The sequence below is a fragment of the Euphorbia lathyris genome, chromosome 10 (genome assembly GCF_963576675.1).
Source record: "Euphorbia lathyris chromosome 10, ddEupLath1.1, whole genome shotgun sequence".
In the NCBI taxonomy this organism is placed as follows: Eukaryota; Viridiplantae; Streptophyta; class Magnoliopsida; order Malpighiales; family Euphorbiaceae; genus Euphorbia; species Euphorbia lathyris.
In genome coordinates this window covers 23,568,654-23,590,689 of record NC_088919.1, presented here as the reverse complement: position 1 = coordinate 23,590,689, position 22,036 = coordinate 23,568,654, and the positions used below count along the sequence as shown (strand labels likewise).

The 22,036-nt window shown below is 31.2% G+C and overlaps 2 protein-coding genes across 4 annotated transcripts; one reads left to right on the top strand and one right to left on the bottom strand.

Moving 5' to 3' along the window:
• The first annotated feature begins 12,584 nt into the window (after positions 1-12,584).
• On the top strand, positions 12,585-18,769 carry LOC136209384 (uncharacterized). Of its 3 annotated transcripts, none has more exons than XM_066000831.1 (5): positions 12,585-12,994; positions 14,361-14,527; positions 16,432-16,731; positions 16,846-17,109; positions 18,223-18,769. In XM_066000831.1, the coding sequence occupies exons 1-5, from the start codon at positions 12,661-12,663 to the stop codon at positions 18,607-18,609; spliced, it is 1,452 nt and encodes a 483-aa protein (XP_065856903.1). In that variant the 5' UTR covers positions 12,585-12,660; the 3' UTR covers positions 18,610-18,769. The 3 variants fall into 3 exon arrangements, with proteins under 3 accessions (XP_065856903.1, XP_065856904.1, XP_065856905.1); XM_066000832.1 differs by having other exon boundaries at positions 12,858-12,994; positions 14,280-14,527; XM_066000833.1 differs by having other exon boundaries at positions 12,860-12,994; positions 14,317-14,527.
• Positions 18,770-19,493: 724 nt separating this feature from the next.
• LOC136209438 (uncharacterized) lies at positions 19,494-19,973 on the bottom strand. Its single transcript, XM_066000901.1, has one exon. It carries the CDS (start codon positions 19,861-19,863, stop codon positions 19,648-19,650), a length of 216 nt encoding a protein of 71 aa, XP_065856973.1. The 5' UTR covers positions 19,864-19,973; the 3' UTR covers positions 19,494-19,647.
• Positions 19,974-22,036: the final 2,063 nt, after the last annotated feature.

Sequence of the window (22,036 nt, the reverse complement as noted above, 5' to 3'; positions counted from 1 at the left end):
ACCAATTGCATATCAATTCGTTCTAGAAAAAGGATTTAATGTTTTTTGTAATTTAATTATCAAATCGTTCTAGAAAAAGGATTTCATTATTATAAAATTGGAGATTAATATTTAAAAATTCAGTGAATTTTTTGGTCTAATTCGTACAAAAGACAATATAATCTTTTTTATTTTTTTTCACATCCCAACATATGTTTGTTATTTGTTACTAACAAAATGACGCACGTGTGAAGTGTAGATGACAAGATTCATGATCGAGAAGACATTTTGATGAATTATTTCTCAAATTAACCCAATTTATCTATGTTAGGGGTAAAATTACACCATTTAGACGTTAAAGGTAAAATTGCTCATGACCCAAAAGTTAAGGGTATTTTTGTACCTTAACCCAAAAATTAAAGATCAAACCACTAACTAACCTAGAAAAGTCTTTTTGTTCTCCTTGAAAAAAAAATCAATTTTATATATTAGTTTATCAGAGAACTTTTTTACATAAAAAGAACTAATAAAACTCTTGAAATACTAACAATTTTGTACAAACCATAATATAATGGTTAATAATTATAAATGTCAGTATTGCAAAAGCAATTGTGTCAATATCCCATAATTAATGCACATATTAGGATTTTGAGCATAAAAATTTATTTGTATTTAGATTTATTTAGATTTTATATCTAGCATAATTCAAATTGCTTCAGGAATAGACATCTTAGTGTATTTGACGCTTACAATCTCTCTGTCTTAAGGATTGGGCAAAAAAAACTTAACTTCTTTGATAATATATAGAATCTGTGACTATAAAATTAGAAAGTAACTTGGAATAGTAATCATGACAAAACATAATTTATAATTGAAATATGTTTAATGGTTCAATACGTCTTTAATTATTTTCTTCAATATGTCTCTAACTTCAATGAAGAACTGCCGTGTGAAACTTTATATCTATTCGTATCGTACCAAAATGCATAAAAATAAAAATTCAATCCATATCTATTAGATAAACCCAAATTTGACTGGATCAGATTTTGAATTTGAAAAATTAATTTAACTTTAATTAGATCTAACAATTAAATTCATATAAAGTCGAAATCTAAATTTTAGTTAGAGTTAACAATCAAAATAATTACACCTAACAACCTATACTAAAAAATAATTCAAATGTACAAAATCTTTATTTTAATCGTTTTGAATAAAAAAAAAGACAAATAAAAAAGAAAACATGATGAAGTAGTAAGAGGCGTGGAACTTGGGTAACGTCAGAAAAGGAATTTCATCTCTCAAAGATGCAATTATAACAACTATTTTGTTATAAAAAAAAAGAAGAACAAAATAACTATTACAGATAAAAAAAAAATTGAATAATTGTCTTTAGAAACACAAAGATGATCTGTAATTTTTAACACATTTGAGTTTCCCGATTTCATTTTTCCACGTCTTTTCTATATCTATCAGATTCTTCAATTGAAGATATGAGAGTCTGAATTCTCCAAATTCTCGAAGAAAATGCTACTAATACGATTTAACAATGGAAACCTCTCCAAAAAAATTGGATCTCGTCATGAGGATGGAGAAAAAGTATTATATAGATTTAAAAGTTAAAGATCATGGAAAAAGGAAATAGACATTAGGGAAAATGGAATAAATGAAGACATATAAAAAAAAAAGAGAAGGACCAAAATTATAAGAGTATATTATGTATTTTTATGTGTAAATGTAAATGGTGGCTGCAGATATATTCATATACTAAAATCAACTCAAAAACAAATTTCGACACTTGATTCATACAGTATGTAAATGGTGGCTGCAGATATATTCATATACTAAAATCAACTCAAAAACAAATTTCGACACTTGATTCATACAGTAGTGCTACATCTTGTTTATGAAAGGGAAATGGAAGTTGATGAAACAAAATGGCTTAATACATCATTTTCCCCCTGAATTTGTCCAAAATGGTTGATTGGCCCCCTGAACTTTCACAGTGTCTCGATAGTCCCCCTGAACTTGCATAAAATGTTCAGTTAGCCCCCTGAACTTGCATAAAATGTAATCAATTAATCAATCGGTTGTAAAAAGTAAGTTAAATACGGAAGATATGTTGGACGCATCTTAAAAATGTAAAACGACCAAGGTCGGGGTATGCGATTATAATATTAGAGAAGAAAATGTTTTATAGTTAAATAAGTAAGAAATTCTTTTTTAACATGTTTTAATCTATTTTGTGAAGTATGTAATAACATTCTAAGGCACGTGTAACATATCTTCCGCATTTGACTTACTTTTTAGCAACCGAATGATTAATTGATTACATTTTACGCAAGTTCAGGGGGCTAACTGAACATTTTATGCAAGTTCAGGGGGTATCGAGACACTTTGAAAGTTCAGGGGGCCAATCAATCATTTTGGACAAGTTCAGAGGGCAAATGATGTATTAAGCCAAACAAAATCCTCCTCATTATCTCATTGCAGGAAAAAAAAAATGCATTTATAGCTAGAGTTTCTGTAGAAAATATTAACCAAATATAGTACATTTCTAGTTAGCATTTCAAACAATAGTATTCTCACACTCCACCAATTAACATCGATCTTTGTTGTAAGTTGAACAAAATTATAAGAATATATTATAAGAGTACGAAGAACAAAACTAATAGATCATCAAAATTAAAGGTCGAGGAGAATTTTAATTTTTTTTATAAGTGATTTTCGGTGGCCGATAAATATAATGATGAAATATTATTTATCATTATATATAGGTTTATTTGAGACTTTCGAATTTCCTTTTCGTTTTATGTTTTTTCATATTCTCGCAACTCTTATTTTATTATTATTATTTTAATTAATGAGTTAATAATTGATAATAAATAATGTATTAATGAAGAGTATTGTTTGTGAAATTTTTTAACATGACACATCATCTTTTGATAATATAAATGCTTAATGAGAGGCTTTAAAAGTTGGGAAAAGAAAAAAAAATTATGAAAACCTTTAGCATGACACATCATTTTATGATGACATTGGTGGTGGAGGGGAGGCTTTAAGGGTTGAGCTATAGCCTCCCCTCCACCACCCATCTATCTATCTATACTATATATAATAATAGAAGTAAAGAGAAAATCAACTTTTAATTTTGATGATGTAATGGTTTTGTTTTTCACACTCTTATAATATAGTTTAATAATTTTGTTTCTACTTTAAATAATATAGTCTTATAATTATGTTCTTACTTCATCGATTTAGAAGCGGTTTCAATTGATAAATTATTTAGTAGCATTTTTTTAAAAAAGAAATGGAGAATTCAAACTTTGATATTTAGAAATAGAAGATGTGTGGACAACTAAAATTGGGAAACGCAAAGGTGTAAAAAATTATAGGAAATTTTTATATTTGTGAAGGTAATTATTCGATTTTTTCATATATAGTAGTTATTTTGTTCACAATTGTGTTGTTGCTTTATTTTTATAAAACAATAGTAGTTATAGTTCCATTCTTGAGAGATGAAATTTTCTTTCTGTCGTTACCCATGTTCCATATCTTTCGCTACATTATCTAAGTTTGCTTTTTTATTTGTTTTTTTCTTCCAAAATGACTAAAATAAAGATTTTATACATTTGCATTCTTTTTTAGTTATGTTGCTAGGTGTAATCATTTCGATTGTCAACTCTAACTAAAATTTAGATTTTCGGCTTTATATGAACTCAATTGTTAGGTTTAATTGAAGGTAGATTAATTTTTTAAATTAAGAACCTCGTGAAGTGCACTAATTTTTTAAATTTGGTTTATCTAACTGATATGGATTGTATTTTTTATTTTTATGCATTTTGATATGAATAGATATAAAATTTCACACAATAGTGGTTCATTGAAATTGGAGACATATTGAAAAAAATAATTAAAGAGGTATTGAAACATTATAATAAGCCTATTAGACCATGTAGTATTTGGTCATTTATCATTAGATCTAGGCTTATTAGAATCTTAGGGTGGAGATTCAAAGCATCCGAAGGCTTGGATTTAATAAGCCTATATCTGACGGTCAATGACCAAATTCATTTGGTCATTAAGGTGCATGTGAACATGACTATATAATTATAATGAAGTTCATTTCAATTTTAAATTATATTAAATCATTATTATTATTCTAAGTTCATTTCTCTTTTTTAATCATAGATTCTACATTATTATTATTTATTATTATTATTATTATCAACAAGAAGTTAAGTTTTTTTGCCCAATCCTCTAGATAGAGGATTGTAAACGTTTAATTATTCTTGAAGAATTTGGATTGTGCTAGATATGAACCCAAAATGAAGGTAAATAAAAATAAATTTTGATGCTCAAAATCCAAAAATGTACATTAATTATGAGATATTGAGAAAATTGCTTTTGTAACGCATGCCTACATAGTTATTACCCATTATAATGTGGTCTTTATATGCCTATATCTTGACATTTTCTTTAATTTTAGAAATAAAAAAATAATTCTCTCATAATTTTCTTTTTCGTCCCTTTATTTTGTTTTCTATTCTTTTGTTTGTTTCATGTTCTTGCTTTCGAAATTCAATAATATATAATTATTATAAAATATTAATGAAGTCAAAGAAGTGATATCTGCAAACGTAACTGATATTGTATACATTGGAAAAATAAATTGATTGAATGACTTGATGAGATATTATGAGATGAAAATAGGGGAATTCATCACCTTAAGATGATTCAATTGGATATATTAGGTTATTGTAACCTAATGAATAATTGAATTCGAATACTTTGGTGATCATGAAATTCCATCAAGCAAAATGATTATCATCAAGATGAATTTGTATATAATTCTTATGATTTTTTTTTTTGTAGGTAATTGAAGTTTTTTAATGTAAATGTTAAATGTATATATGTAACATATTAAATTGATAAAGTCTCTTCATGTGAAACATTAGAAAAGTATTGTTTGTAACAATTTATAGCATAATAAATTAATGTTCATTCCATTCAACATATATTGTAATTCTTTTGTATCGTAGATATAATGTTGAATTTTAGTTGTAGTTTAATTAAATTTTTTGTTTTTCATTGTATTCTAATATATTTCTTAATTAATCTCATATTTTGTTATTATTATTTTAAAGAATTCCAATTAGAAAAAAAAAACATGAAAATGTATATATTCAAATTACTAAAAGGTAAAAATCATTAACTTTTATAAAAGTAAACAAATCATTCACCTTTAATTAAAATTCTATAAAAAAAAATGAACCAATTTTTATTTTTAAAATTAATTTAATTTGATTTGAATTATTAATAAAAAAATATATATTGTTTGAAATATACATAATATAAATATATATAACACCAAAAAACTTAGTCTAATTATTTAATACCATTTGTAAAAATAATTATATTACTATTGCAAAAATAAATATAAAAAATAAATATAGAATAAAACATCAAAAGTATTGGTGGAGTCTATAGCAAGGTCTAAATGAAAAAAATTAACTATAAAACCTGAAGTTGTTAAGAATGAAGAAATTTTAATAAATTATGTTAGTTCTGAAAAAAGATGTGATCGAAAGGAAAAGTTGGGGATCATATTTTTGCATATAATGTGACAATGGATATTTAGATGAAAATAGACCATATGTCAAACCCGACCTAAAATAAGATCAGATAAGACGGTAAGACATTACCACTGACTTATTATATAAACCAGTAGCAGTATCTCTCTAATAAGGAGAAAAATCAAAGCAAAAACCAAATTCTTGTTTATAGCTAAAATGACAAACATATGTCGTTTCCAGCATAACTTTTTCATACGGAGTCCAATTAAGACGATTCAAAAAACCCTGGAAACGTAAGATAATAATAAAAAACTTTCATTTAGGACTCCATGACAGATTCAGCCTATATCTGGTCGAAAAATGCATCACAAGATTCAGGTACGAATTTGATTTTCCAGCATCACCTATATAGACAAGTGATGACTTACTCATAACCCATATCACACTACTCCACAAGTTCTCAACTTCAGCTGACACTACCAAAAACAAGATATACATGTGTCCTTACACATATACTATCCACATATATGTACATGACAAAATGGATGCAATACCCTAGAGACGACTTGCACCTCGTAGCTGTAACCGAACCACGGCCTAGGATCGAGTACCCCTCTCGGTACCTTGCACTTCTTCGCCTAAAACAAAACATTAAAAACATTTGGAAAAAATGAGACAAAAATCTCAATAAGAAACTATCAGCTATAAAAACCAACTTTACTTAACATAGCTACATATATACATTTATAAAGGATTTAATCAAAACCTTATAGAATATACTCAAAACTGAAGTTCATAATATAGTCAATGTATTAAACCAAAAACCAAAAATATATAATCTTGTATCCATTCTTGAGTTCATCCCCTTATAATTCAATCACAATTCACAACATATACGAGACGTCTCTTAACATTGCCTATCCCATATGGTTTTACCCAACACTTCACTGCCATACCCAATAGGTCTTCATACTGTGTACATATGCCATATTTCTCACTAAATATAGTCTTTAGCATTAAATCCACCAAACCGGACTACTCTCAATTGATACCAAACATTTTATTCCATATATAAATATATATATATATATATATATATATATATATATATATATATATATATATATATATATATATACTTTACTTGATCATAATCAAGCTCACAAGTTTTCAATTCTCCAAAATATCAATCCTTAATCAAATCAAATTCCAAAGTTAATCAACCAAACGAAACCTCAAATCAACAGAACCAAGTAAAATCTGAAATTTGTATAAAAGTATAATCAATAGCTTCATTTGAACTATAATTTCACAATAAAAAGCAAGATTGTGAAAAATCCCGATTTTACAAAATTCCTGCATAACCCTAAAATATCAGTTTCTAAAAATTCTTTGATTATATATATATATATATATATATATATATATATATATATATATATATACATAAAACTCAAAATATAGTTGATAGTTACTTACATTGGCTATTAATTGAAGAAAATACACCCGTTCAATTCTCCTCTAAATTCTGTCTAAGACGTTTCCCCTCCTAACACTTCCAAAATTCAAAAACTCTTTGATTAGGACTTAGATCTATGCAAAAGGATGCTATAGTTTAAATTTCAAGTGATTTGGATGGTCGAATCTTCGTAAATCAAAGAAATGGTGGAGAAACGATCGAAGAACGATGAAGATAAAAAAATGACAGATGAAAGAAGAAGATAAAGAAAAAGAAAAGACGTAGGCGGCACCTCCTGGAAAAGGTTTGGGATATATATCCCAAACCTGGCAAATATCTAGTTTGATCCTCCATTTTTATATAATCTTTTAAAAATTACTCTAAACTTTTAATTTATACATAAAACCATCGAATTAACCCCAAACTTTTTCTATAGCACCAAATTAATTTCACACACCCAATAATTATAATATATATTAATATCTAGGTATAAATTCTAGAAATTTAGACACATATGTGACACCATGAACCACAATATGTTCAAGAATGTCAAAATAGAGATGATTGGAAAAAATGGAAAGATCCAATCCAAACAGAATTGAAATCTCTCAACAAACGTGAGTAAATATGAACTTGTTAGAAACATAAATGAGAAAAATGATGTTATGGGATATAAAGCAATACTTGTTGCACGAGGTTTTTTCCAAAGACCTATGATTGCTTATGAGAAGACCTATTTTCTTGTTGTGGATGAGATCATTTTTCGATATCTCGTTAGTTTGGCAGTATAATATAGATTGAGCATGCACCTAATGGGTGTAGTTAGAACTTATCTATATGGCTCATTTGGTAATGCCATTTATATGAAAATATATGAAGGATTCAAATTGGGGTAAATTTCATCTATGGTGTACAATCTTTGTCCCATTTCAGACTTTGGTATACAACCTTCAATTTGTCTCATTAATATGTACAACCTTATTAGCGACCTCCCAATATGGTGTACAGCAGGTAAAAATGACCGGTCAACGCTGGTCAAACTGCCACATCATCCATTTTCACTCCATCCATTAGTAAAAGTGGGACCCACCACATGTGCTATTACAAAAATACCCATTTATGGGTGTCCCTCTTTCATCCTTTGCCTTAATTCCTAATTTCTTCATCTTCTCTCTAACTTTCGATATTGTCCATTCTCTCTCTTCAAATTCTCTCTCATCCAAACCATGTTTACAAAATCTATAGATAACTGAGGTAATGTTGCTCATAACTGTAGCTACATTCATATTGTAATCAGTGAGTTGGGTTTTGGGTCCCCTAGCTTCCCCTCCTTTCTTCACTTCTTTCTGTTACAAAGTTTGCCCTTTGAGACCCCAACAAGCTACTTCTTCCAATTGGTTTTCTTTTCTGTGGTTTCCCTTTCCTCATTATTGCTCAAGTTTCGAGATTTTCAGTAATTCCTGCTAAATCCTAAATTGGGTATTTTTTGTTTTGTGAGATTTGGATTTTGATACCTAAAAGGACGATTCTTTATATTTTGGGGCTGCAAATTATCTGGGGGCCGTGTTTCCAAGACAGAATTATTAAGTTTTCTCCTTTGTTCCCTTTGATTTGGTCATATTATTCTGTTTTTGGAAACTCAAATATTTGGAGTTGTTGTATATGGAAAGTGCCTGTTTGGGCTCATGAATTTGGAAAAACACTGAAGTTTCTCCTTTAATTGAGAGAGAAAAGGGAGATAATTCAGGTCAATGCTGGGATTTGACACCGAAATGAAGCGAAGTCTCTGATTGAGCTACGAAATTAGTTGCTCATACCTCTTATAAATTTCTGAATCTATTCAAGGTCCTGAAGAACCTAAGATTTCATCTTTTGGTCTGTGTGAGGTTGAAATTCTATGCTTATCTAGATTTAGATAAATGAAGAAGGAATGAATATTAGAAAAAGGTAAGGTTAGTGTTGAATTGGATTGGTAGTAGAGGAAATGGCAGCAAAACTTTTGCATTCATTAGCAGATGATAATCCAGATTTACAGAAGCAAATAGGATGTATGACTGGAAATTTTCAGCTTTTTGATCAGCAGAGTGCTCTCACCCAAAAGAAACAGCAAAGAAACAATTAAGAACAACATATATATATATATATAAAGGATTACAAAGAAATTTCACGATTCTATGATGGTACTAAAAATCTATCAAACAAAACCATTTAAGGTGAGGGGGAATTCGAAAAGAGAATAGTGAAAGTGAGAAAAGCATAGAGAGAAAGGTAATTTTAGGAAAAAAAGACAAACGAGGGTATATTAGTATATTAGTGAGTCAATTTTTGACTTTTTGACCAGTCAAACGGCTGACATGGCACGTTGACTTTGTGTTGACCGGTCATTTTTACCTGGTGTACACCATATTGGGAGGTCACCCATAAGGTTGTATATATTAGTGAGACAAATTGAAGGTTGTACACCAAAGTGTGAAATGAGACAAAGGTTGTACACCATTGATGAAATTTACCCATTCAAATTGCAAGAAAAATGTGAAAAACAAGAACATTATTCGATAAAGTTACATAGGTTTTTGTATGGACTGAAACGATATGAGCGTAATGTGGTATAATCGTCTTAGTAAATATTTGCTGAAAGAGGGTTATAAGAATGATCAAATTTGTCTATATGTTTCCATAAAGAGATCGAAAATTGAATTTTCCATCATTTCTATTTATGTGGATGATTTGAATATGGTTGGAACTCATGAAGAGATTCAAAAAGCAGTGGATTGGTTTAAAAAAGGGATTTAAGATGAAAGATTTTGGAAAGACCAAATTTTGTCTTGGCTTACAAATTGATCACCTAGAAAAGAGAATTTTTATTCACCATTCGACTTACATAGAAAAATCCTTAAAAGATTTTACATGGACAAAACACATCCATTGAGTAGCCCAATGGTTGTTCTATCACTTGATGTAAATAAAGACCATTTCTGACCTTAAGAAGATGGGGAAGAGATTCTTGGTTCTGAAGTACCACATCTTAGTGCAATAGGTGCACTAATGTATCTTGCTAATAACACGAGGCTCAATATTTATTTTTCTGTCAATTTGTTATCCAAAAATAGCTTTGCACCTACACGAAGGCACTGTAATAGAATTAAGCATATTTTCCACTATCTTCAATGAACTATTGATTTGAGTTTATTTTTTTTGCATATGAATATAAACCTAAATTAGTTGGTTATGCGAATGCGAACTTATCTGATCCATATAAAACTCGATCACAAACAGACTATTTATTCACATATGGAAGTACAACTATATCTTGGCGCTCTATGAAGCAAAGTATTACAACTACTTCTTCAAATCATGTTGGATTAATAACTATTCATGAAGCAAGTCGAGAATGTGTTTGACTAAAATCATTAACCAAGTATATACGAGAATCATATGGTAGATCATCATCAAATACATGAATCTTGACTATAATATATGAAGATAATACAACTTGCATTGCTCAACTGAAAGAAGATTATATTAAAGGAGAAATAATAAAGCACATTTTACAAAAAAAAAGATCTTTATTCACGATCTTCAAAAGAACGGTAAAATCAATATTCAAAAAATTCGATCAAGTGATAATCTGATAGATTTGTTCATAAAGACATTGCCTTCTACAAATCTTAAGAACTTGGTTTATAGTATTAAAATGCGTCGCCTCAGAGATCAGTAAACAATGCACTTTTTTTTTTCCTTTAACCAATGGTTTTGTTCCACTAGGGTTTACTTGGTAAGGTTTTTAATGAGGCAACGTCCTATTCGTATGGATTTTAAGGACTAGACAGATAAGGCTTTTACGATATATATTTTTCACCTATGGCATTAAAATTTCACGCTCGAGCATCTTCCAACCTTAAAACTTTGGACATACAAGGGGGAATGTCATGAATAATTATGTAAATAATTATTTAACTAATATCCACCACCACATTAAATGGATGTCCATTGACAACTAAACATGTATTAATTATGCACATATTATGGTTAAAGATAAGTGAAATTAGAACCATCCATTTTGTAAGTCTATTGGTATAAATAAAGCTTATCATCCTGTTTGTAATACACACCAAATTTAAGGATGTTATGCTCTTATTATTTTCTATCAATATAAATTCTTAATTATATTATATTAATCTTCATATATATTTATACATATATATTAATCTACATATAAATGTAATTATAGTCATAGTATAATCCGGTAATTTTATAATAAATCTCATTATCTAATATACAAGAATCAATCATTCCCTTTTGTATGTTATGGAATCAATTTGATTCCACCATCTTCTTGTATCTTTTTATTTTTTTACCCACTTCTGTTTTTCTCAATAAAACTTGAAAATAAAATTAATAAACCATTCAATTATAATCAACCACTCGAGTTTTCTATATTAGTATTGGCAATATATGATATGATCAAGGTTGTAAAAAGCGCTAGCTGCTAATTGAGAGGACATACCATTCGATGATTAGTCGAGAATTAATTTGTATTTTTATTTATTAATAAATAAATTATTATATAAATTCAATTAAAATATATATTACACTATTTAAAAATAATAATATAAAATGATTGAATACAGAAAAATATGTATTTATAACATATATTTCAAAAAAATATGCAAACATAAATATTTTCATAACAATATCACTAAAACAAATAAAATATAATATTTACAAGTAATACAATAATTTAATAAATGGTAAAGCTCCTACTTTATTGATTTAAGTGCATTACGCACAACTTAAAAAAAATACAATAACTCGAAAACTGTTCTCTCAGGGAGTTAGAGAAGAAAAACTGTAATCTTCATCTTGTTCCTTTGCCTTCTCATTTTTTTATCAATCTTTCTATATTTTGTTGATCTACTTTGAGGAGGACGAAGGATCTTTATTCTTCCTCCTCACACCGGGTTAGATTTCTATATCTTTTATTGCTTTTTTAGTCTGTGTTCATATATTTCATCGGAACTCCTTATCCGTCTGATTGTATCTGCTCTCTATTATTCTTTCATTTATGCTTTTTTCGGATTTAGCAAGAGCGGAAATGGTTTATTTTATCCGTAGATCAATAAATCTACGTGGTTGCAACAAAAAAAAAGGATTCAGATCCAAATGTTCGGAATGGTCTAAAGAATGGAGTTTGGATCGCAGATGTCTTTCTACTGATTTGGATTAACGAGAAATATATTGTTGTTTTGTGTTTTTTATGCCTTTTATAGGTTCTTTTTGCTCTTTGTAGTCATTTTCATCCATTCGTGGATATTGTATTTATCTGTAATCATGTGAGGTTTTTTTCCTTACGTTTTACTTGTTGTACTTCTCTTTTCATATCTAATGATATTACAAGCAATATCTCAAAAAAAAAAAAAAAAAAAAATACAATGATCTAATAAACACAATTACGAATAATAATAATAATTGCTAAAATAATAATAATAATAATAATAATAATAATAATAATAATAATAATAATAATGTTAAAAAAGAAACCATACTTTTAGAAAAAAAAAAAAAAAGAAACAACTAACTGATACTTGAGTTGAGAGGATAGCCGAATATCTGCTGCTCAAATACTTGTTCTGGCGAAGCTGTTAAATCATGGCCGCCTCAAAGATGATAATGGCCTCCTTAACGCACTGCCGTCCACTAACATGCGCCGCTACTGTTCCGAAATCTTATCCTTCTCGCCTGCTGCCTCATCCGCCGGATCTCATCAAATGGGTCAGGAGTGAAGGTGGCTTCGTGCACCAGGCGGTGAATATATCACCACAAGGAACCAGCGGCCTTGGTCTAATTGCCTCTCAACCAATTCCAAAGGGTTCCGACCTTATCGTTCTTCCTTATCATATACCCTTGAAATTTGGGCCTCTTCAATTCGACGGTGCAGATGGGGCTACTTCTGTACTGGTTAATTTGGCACAAAAAGTTCCTGGTAAGTAGTTTTTGTTTCATTTTGAAATGTGGCTTTTGTTATTGTCAAGTTAATGGCTTATGAGAGCGTGAAAGCTGCATTTGAAGATGTTTTTATGTTGATTGCTTCTATGCTAATATTGTCTTCATGGATTCAATTCATTAGAAAGGGTTCTTCCATTCATTTAGCTGATATGGGTTGGATGATTGCTCAATTCAAGTCCATTTTTCCATCCAATAACTTTGAAGTTCTTAGATGGCCCTCTAGCCTTAATGATGTGATCTCAAGAAGGGGCTGAGAACTGTGAATTGGTGTTTCCATACTTTGAGTTCAAAATGGATCAAGGCTTGTAAATGGCCATTAATAGATATGAGAATGAACATACATAACATGGAGTCAATGTTAGAACTTGGTGCCAATTATTAGATGCGCAATACTTTTGTGTGAAAGTATTTTATAATTCATGAAATGAAACGGCAATGTTACTAACATGGTTTTCTCCAAATTTCACTGTTTTTCGTACCAAATTTTCTTGATTAAAACTAAAATGAAAAATTAACTGAGAACACAGAGATGAGACTTCTTGCAGCACTATAAAGTAGCAACACTCTTGAGAATTCCATGAAATATGCAAAGTTCATAACAATCCCTCACTTTTTCCAGTTAGGTTAATAATTCTGACTTCAGTTACTCATATATTGGCAACATAAATTTCATAGCCTGCTTGAGTTAAAACATTTCCGGTTGTTACTATACCATTAAATGAAATTGGACATTCGACTCCTTACCATATATGCATGCTATATGTAACAATTTTTCATTTTTATTTTTTGTGGTAAGGATTTAATTATAAAGCAAGTTGTAAGAATCTTCAAGAATAATGCCAGTGAAATTCTTGTCCACAGTTAATTACCCTGCCTGAGAACTGAGGTAAAAATGCCATTGCCAAGACACAAGGCATACACAAGCACACACATACCACAAGCTTTGTTTTTCAACCTATTCAATTTGTGAATCCTTCTGCTCCTGTCTCAAACTTTTTGATGAAGGAGTAGCTTATTCAAGTTTGATATTGGTTAGCCAAGTAGGTGACTTGTTGTGAGAGGTGTGTTTCTTGTTTTGTTTTGCTTTTAGTTTTTTGCTTTCTAAATTTGTTTTATCTTTGTTTTCTTAAGATTTCTAAGTAGGCTGATGAAATGCTTATACGAGTATGTCTTTCTTGCCGAAAGTAACTCATGATTTTTTATGACATGAAATCCTATTCGTGTGATATCGACATCATTTAGCTTTTCTTTTCTGAATATAGGTTGGTAACTTCATGTGTTGTAAATTACGCTGTTTAGACTTTTGAATGTGAGTAAATTGGACATGTGGGAGCATTTGGCAGAGGAGCTCTGGGCAATGAAATTGGGTCTGAAGCTTCTTCAGGAAAGAGCAAATGTTGGATCCTTTTGGTGGCCATATATCAGCAATCTCCCAGAAACATACAGTGTACCAATCTTTTTTCCTGGAGAGGATATAAAAAACTTGCAGTATGCTCCACTTCTTTACCAGGTATTTTTTTTTTGTCTCCGTGTGTATGTAATAGAGAATGTGGTAGTTATGCTATATGATAATTAAGGGCCTAAACCGGAGCCCCTTAAAGTTGTCCATTTTGGTCACTTTGCACCCGGAACTTAAGGGACAACCCATTAGCCACTCCAACTCTCTGAAAGTGACATAACTTGCCTCTTATTTTTCCTCAATCGGAGAAGATTTTGACCACTCGCCTTTCCGCTGACTTCCCATATGCAACGTGTCTTTTCCCTTCAAACAAAATTACCCCTTCGTAGAGCATATTTTGCAATGGCCTCTCTAAACTCATATACACTTTGAAATACCATCCTGAAAGGCCACATTGGAAATCTTTTATAAAACGAAAAGCCACATTGCATATGGGAAGTCAATCGAAAGGCGAGTGGTCCTCACGGGTCAACATATTCTCCAATTGAGAAAAAATAAGGGGTGTGTTATGTCATTTTTAGGAAGTTGGAGTGGCTAATGGATTATTAGGAATTTTTGGGTAGAGAGTATATATAGATGTAGTATTAAAAGAGAAAGGTAGCTTTGAATATATTCATTTTGGGTCTCTTAGTGATTCTGCTAGGAGAAATGGATCATTCCTGGGCTGTGCTTCGGCATAGATTTATATCAGTTCCTATGTTTGTTTAGAGTTGTTCATTGACTTGGATCTCTTACTATATCAGTTGTACTATTCATCATTTGTTTGTGTATTCCATTTCTTGGTTTGACTTGTGTTTGGAGAGGTTTCTCATGAGTATGTGTGTCCCAAAAGGCTAATATTTATTGAATTTTAAATCAAAGCAATTTCAAAGTGATAAGAGATCTTCCTATAATAACTGGAAACATAACATTGAAGCTTATATATAATAAAAAGACACAAAAACTAGTGGTGTCATGTTACATCGAATAGCACTAGGATCTGAAGCCCCCTAAAAATGTCCCTGTAGATTTTAATGGGGCAAATCTTTAATTGTTATCTGCATCACCACTAAATTTTGTAATTTATGGAAGTTGATAATTGTTTCAGTTCTGAACTGACCTTCATGTTTTCATATATTATAAACTGTTAGCCAGTCATCCTTCATTTTGGTAATTTTAGCCTCAAGTTAGGTTGTGTTAATAAGGTTTGAGATTTGGAATGTCACATTATCTTTATATGTAATTACCTATTACCAATCAATTTTATCCTTCGCTGGATTCTATAAGCAGGAGCATCTTCCGCTCCAGACGGATGGGAAGCAAATTTCTGTCAAAAATGTGTGCTTCTGATCAAACAACTTCCTTTAGTAGTCACTGAAATATTAAAAGTGTTAGACGTAGATTTATTCTTCTAAATCCTATCTTGACCAACATTCGCCTTTTCCCCTTTCTCCTGTTCCTTGGACACACTTTCTTCTACCCCAAATGTTCATGTGATGAAAATTGAAAAGAAGAGGGAGAAAAAAATACTATAGATAAATATAGTTTTCTTTCTTACCCAGTTTCAGCAAATTGATCCGTCATGATTGAATTACCGTGTTTAGTAAATCAAAGCAGAAAAACAATAACATCCCTTTTTGGTTGAAAAAGACTGCAATTTATATGTCAATGATAGTCAACACTTGTTTTGAGAAATATTTTCTTGTTGGTTGGAAGCAACCTAGGTGAGACCTTTGATATCATGTTAAAAATGAGAAACACGAAGATGAATGAAAGAACAGAATTAAAAATTCTGTCATGTATTTTTGCTTATTGTTTCCTGGCTTGTACATACACAAAATTCTAATCAAGGACATATTTAGACAAGAATGATGCCGAGGCTTGTCGGTGTTTTACATGCCCTCTTTTGGCATTTCAAAAGCCCTTCAACTTCTCTAATTAGCTTTAAATTTAACTGAAAAGTCTTATTGATCCAGGTAAATAAAAGATGTCGGTTTCTTCTTGATTTTGAGCAAGAAGTCAAGCAAACTCTTGAAAATCTGAAATCAGATGATCACCCTTATGGGGGTCAAGATGTTGATGCATCCTCACTTGGATGGGCGATGTCAGCAGTCTCAACTAGGGCATTCCGTTTATATGGAGAAAAGCTTCCTGATGGAAACCATATTACTGTCCCCATGATGCTTCCTCTCATTGATATGTGCAATCATAGCTTCAGCCCAAATGCACAAATATTGCAAGAACAAGATCCAGGGAACTCAAAAATGCGTATTAAGGCAAGTTTTCCATTTCTTTCTGTTTTGTGATAACTCTGATAACTTGTATTAGCTGTTGAATTAGATATAATTTTTTTGTTTTCTGTTTGAAATCCCCACTCTCAATTATACCAGGTTGTGGCAGATACAACAATTAGACAAGAAGATCCTTTACTACTCAACTATGGATGTTTAAACAATGATTTATTCCTGCTGGATTATGGGTTCGTGATACCTTCAAATCCTTATGATTGCATTGAGCTCAAATATGACGCAGCTCTTCTTGATTTTGCAAGTGTGGCTGCTGGATTATCCTCAGCTAACTTCTTGTCACCAGCTCCATGGCAGAAAAAAATTCTACAACAGCTAAGTTTAGATGGAGAACATCCAAATCTGAAGGTTTGCAATCCTCGCTTTATATGTAACCCCTTATACCTTTTGAAAACCCTTCATTTTGATAATTCAAAGGGATTAATACCCCTGTTTAAACCAACAGTAAGTTTAAGCAAAGCTTTAATTCGTCATTTTATGGGCTTTCTCAAATTCAGATGAACTAGTTATTGGCTTTTGGTTTGACGCCATGTATTTCACCGCTTCCTATGCTAGCATGTGAATGCAATATCTAATTTGTGATGTAATTGTTATGAATTTGGTTAAACTCTGAAGTATAAGTTATCCCATAGCACTTATGAGGTAAAATTTGTATAGGTTATGGACTGGATATCTTCTCCTCATTATTTCACTGTCTAATCGTCTCAGCACAATTTTGGGAAGAATATACATTGAACAGAAAATGTTGCACTAGATTGGGGTAAACCTCACCGATGGTCACTTAAGTTTGGACAATGTTCTAATGAGATCATAAAACTTCGTTTTGTATCAAGAAAATAACTCATCTTAGTCACTTTGAATATTTCCAGGCTAAATTCTCGCCGGAAATACTGACTAGGACACTTGGTCAATTCATCTAGGCCACATTAGCGTCAACATTAGCATCATGCGCATTGATTTACTGCCACATGACACCCATTTACTAGGTTAGGTAACCGAGGGTAAATGAAGTTTGGGAGGTAAGAGAAAATTTGGTCCAAATGACAATAAATTAATATACTTGGCGCTTATATGGCTTGGTTGAATCGATTAAGCATCCTATTCAACATTTCCAGCGAAAAGTTTGTCTAAAAATATTCAAAGTGACTTTATTTATTGGTACAAAATACAACGATGAGTTGTTTTATTGATACAAAGTGAACTTTTGTGATCTTATTGGGATGTCTGAACTTCAGTGATTGTCGATGAGATTTACCCTGCTGGGATTTTAGCATTGCATAAAGATTGCATTTTATGCAGCACGAGTTTCGCTTTGCTGCTTTAGTATGTAGAATATGCAATAAAACCGTAGAGCTATGAGATGGTGACAATTCTTTTTGTCGTGTGTGTATCATAATGTGGTAGTAGATAGATTGTAACGGCTTATTAAAGTGGACGTTATTTTGATTTGTGTAATGATAGGTTACAATTGGAGGTAAAGAAGTGATCGAGGGGCGACTATTAGCAGCCATGAGAGTTTTGTATGCAAGTGATGTGGAAACAGTGGAAAAGCATGATATGGAGACACTGAAAGCATTATCAGGCAATGTCAATGCTCCTCTTGGAGTTTCAAATGAAGTAGCGGCTCTACGTACTATAATTGCACTATGTGTGATAGTCCTGGGACACTTCACCACCAAAATAATGGAGGATGAAGCTCTGTTGAAACAAGGTGTTTCAACTTCAACTGAATTGGCCATACTGTTCAGGATTCAGAAGAAATCTGTAATTATACGTGTCATGAGAGATCTATCTGCAAGGCTCAACTCACTTCACTTGAAGGATGATAAACTCACTACTCAACCCTAATTTCTCAAAATCAGATTTCATCTTCTTTTTACTAGTAATCAACCCTAGAATTACTACATTTAAAGGAGGAAGACTTTTTCCTTGGTTGTTATGCTCAATTGTATTCTTTTCATCGCTTACCAAGACCATTATAAAGTTGAATCATTTTTGGTGTTGCAAATTAAGTGAAGCTTTCGCATTGAAAATTGGTGACAATAATCTGTTTTTTTTACTGGCAAAAATTGAACCGAATTCTACTGAAACTGAAATAATAATATAATTTTTAAAAATAGCAATAATTAAAATAAAAAATTTATAAAAAAATAATAATTCTAATAATTATAATTATAATAAAGTTACAGAATTAATTGATGCTGAAATTAAATTAAGTAAAAAAAAAAAAAGTCTTTCCATTACCTTCTTTCAATTGATTGCTGTTCATCTGTGTGAATTCAGAAACAATACTAGGAGAAAATAAGACTGATACAATTGTCACATTTTTTACATTTATATTATATAATAGAAAAGTATAATTGTATTTGAAACTTATTCGTGTTAGGAGAAAGTTTGGTGAGATCTTATTGTGTTGGGGGAGATGAATTCAATTTACGCATTCATAATTAAATAAAATAAAAGTCTCCTCATGGTATTATAAATAGAGGTAGAAGATCCAAATTTTATAATAATAGAAAGTTAAATATGAGATTTTGATTTTGATTGCATAAAATATCTGACCAACCGAATTCATTTTGATTTAAATTAATGTAATGAGAAAATGAATTGTGGATCTACTCATAATGTTGAAATTTCCCCCAAAATAAATAAATAAGAATTATCATAATTTTGTCCTAAAAGATATTTATCTGAAAGTGAAATTTTGATTTGAAAGTTAGAACAAGTTCAAGTTTGGGAAAATGAAACGGAGAGAGTATATCAAAATTGGCAGAGCATATAACTAAGAAACAAACATGATGAAGATAGAAAATAAAATTTTATACTAGTTATTTCCGGCTGCTTCATATGTACACAAGTGCCAGAAAACAAAAACATGTGGCTGGATTAATTGCCGACGGAAATGGGCGTTTCTCTGTGGGCGAAACCCAGAGGTGAAGGAGAACGTTCTCGTTCCCGGGTAATCTTGCAAAAAACACGAGTCATCTCAGCCTGCTTCAAGGAAGGATGCCTGATCTTCTCGAATTCTTGCTTGATCTTCATCACTTGGCTGTGAATCGGAATATAATCTTCTCCATCTCTGTATTCGCTCATGTTCTCCATCTTATTTGAGGGAACAAACAAAAACAAAAACAAAAATCACGCCTGATTAGGGAATCGAAGGATTTGGGCAAGTATTTATATGAATACAAGTCTTCTGCTTTTTGCATTTTCAACTCTCAATAAATACAAAAATATTAGTGTTTGGTAACTCATTTACCATAAATAATGTATTAAAATTGGCCCAATAAATTGTACCATTAAAGTCATTACTAAAAATTGATACATGCGTTAAATGACTTTGTTGTTAATCTATTACAAATTGCAAATGGTATGTTATATCATGTGTCCATTTCTATTAACAACGACTTTAATTATATCATTTTATAAATATTAACTATTTTTTTTTTTTACATGTGAGGGTTAAATTGTAGTTTCCTTAAAAATATATATATATTTTGATACTGATGTCTTCCGTTTTCAAGTATGGTTTGGGGATTACCTTGAGTATCTGAAATAAGACTAGAAAACAGTTAGAGGAGCGGTTGGATTCCAACATCCCTGCTTCGATGATTAAGTGGATACTGAAATGTTGGAGCTTTATAGTAATTTGAGAGAGAAATTAGTTTTGTGTACATGATTTGGTGGCAGATAAACCGTAACTTAAGGAGTTTCTAGACTAAAAAGGTTCAGAGCATAAAAGATTTCAAATCGAAGGGGTTTTGGATGAAGACTACTCCTTCGATTCCTGAAGGTCATTATACCTAAGGTTATCCTTTTAAGATAAAGTGGAACGAGGCTCCTCGTAGCGCCAAAACCTAGAAGCCAACTAGGGAGCTTATTACTGAGGAGGAAATTGGGTTTGCTTTGTTATTTGATTATTTAAAACAATGGTCTTATCAGGATATGTTGGACACGATTCAATCATACCTCCTTACAGCTCTTTTGAACCAGAAATGGAAGATCCTTTATAGAGGGGGTAAAGGCTTCGAAAAATTGGAAAGAAGTGACTTCATTTTTTTAATCTTATCTTTATTTTTTTTTTATTTTGGGTGCACTGCTACTATGTCTTTTTGTCAACTAATGATAGCTCAACCCCGCACTTTACGAAAAAAGACCTAAAAAGCTTCTGCTTCGAAGAAGATTGCGGTTCAAGCATCAGAACCCGAAAGGCCTCAACCTGAGGCATCCTTAGTTGTTGGGATTGGACGCACTGAATATGAAAAGCCTCAAATGGAGATTCCCTTAGCTCTTGTAGCGAATCCTCATGTTTCAGACCCTTTACCTGAGGTTTCAGTTGTGGATAACCCATTTACTAGCAATCTTCATTTTCCTGGTTGCCTGATTCGCTTGCCCTAACATATCCTTTTAGCTTGACCAACCTCACGATTCATGAGATCGTATCTTCCCTAGAGTATGAAGTTTCTACTAAAGTAAATGATGAAGTTGGTGACAAATGAGCAAGATTTCCTGGTAATGTCATTCCTTCCATTGACGTGAGTATCGAAGTTGATTGTAAGAAAGTAAATAGGTTATAGAAAAACTTATCAAGAAATCGAACTGTGTTGTGACAAGAGTCACTGCCTTGAAAGCGATTTTGGCAGATGGAGGTGCAATCTGAGATCCGTTCGCTCCCTAAGGTTAATATAAAAGGCTTCCAAACTTGTGCACTCAAAGTTGAAAAGCAGTGGAACATCAAGGTAGTTTATTTGCCCAAAAAAGTTTGAGAGAAGAAACAAAATGCAGTAGAATTAAGGAAGATGAAAACGACCTTATATTTTCCCTGTAAAAACTGAACATTGGAACGTGCAGTTGAGGAGAAAGGAGAAAAATTCTCTGACTAGTGGAGAAGAATCAGAAACTTAAACGTTCTGATTTTGTTGTTGAATAAAACTGAAGTAGTTGAAGAAATAGTCAAAAGAGTAAAATAACTTGTGAGAAAAAATAAAATTCCAGTCTAGACGGGTGGGCGTCACGCGAACAATCGAGCGAGCGTGCACATGTGGTATATTTATCAAAACTCACTAAACCCAATTTAAAAGCTCACAAGGGCCAAAAAATTATAAACTCTTTTAATCTTTTACAAGTTTCCCATGTGGGATAGAAAAACCACTTTATGTGAAAAAGCCATTTCACAAGTGCATGTACACACATACTCTTACATGTTTTAAAGGCTTAATACTAAAAGCCATTTCCAACAATCCCCCACAAATGGATTTATAGAAAATATTTTAAA

What these genes read in the sequence shown, in the direction of transcription:
- LOC136209438 (XM_066000901.1), bottom strand. Translation starts at nt 19,863, where the DNA reads ATGGAGAACATGAGCGAATACAGAGATGGAGAAGATTATATTCCGATT.
- LOC136209384 (XM_066000831.1), top strand. Translation starts at nt 12,661, where the DNA reads ATGGCCGCCTCAAAGATGATAATGGCCTCCTTAACGCACTGCCGTCCA. An exon ending in ACTCAAAAATGCGTATTAAG is followed by an intron (nt 16,732 to 16,845) that starts GCAAGTTTTCCA and finishes CAATTATACCAG; the next exon opens with GTTGTGGCAGATACAACAAT. An exon ending in GAGAACATCCAAATCTGAAG is followed by an intron (nt 17,110 to 18,222) that starts GTTTGCAATCCT and finishes GTGTAATGATAG; the next exon opens with GTTACAATTGGAGGTAAAGA.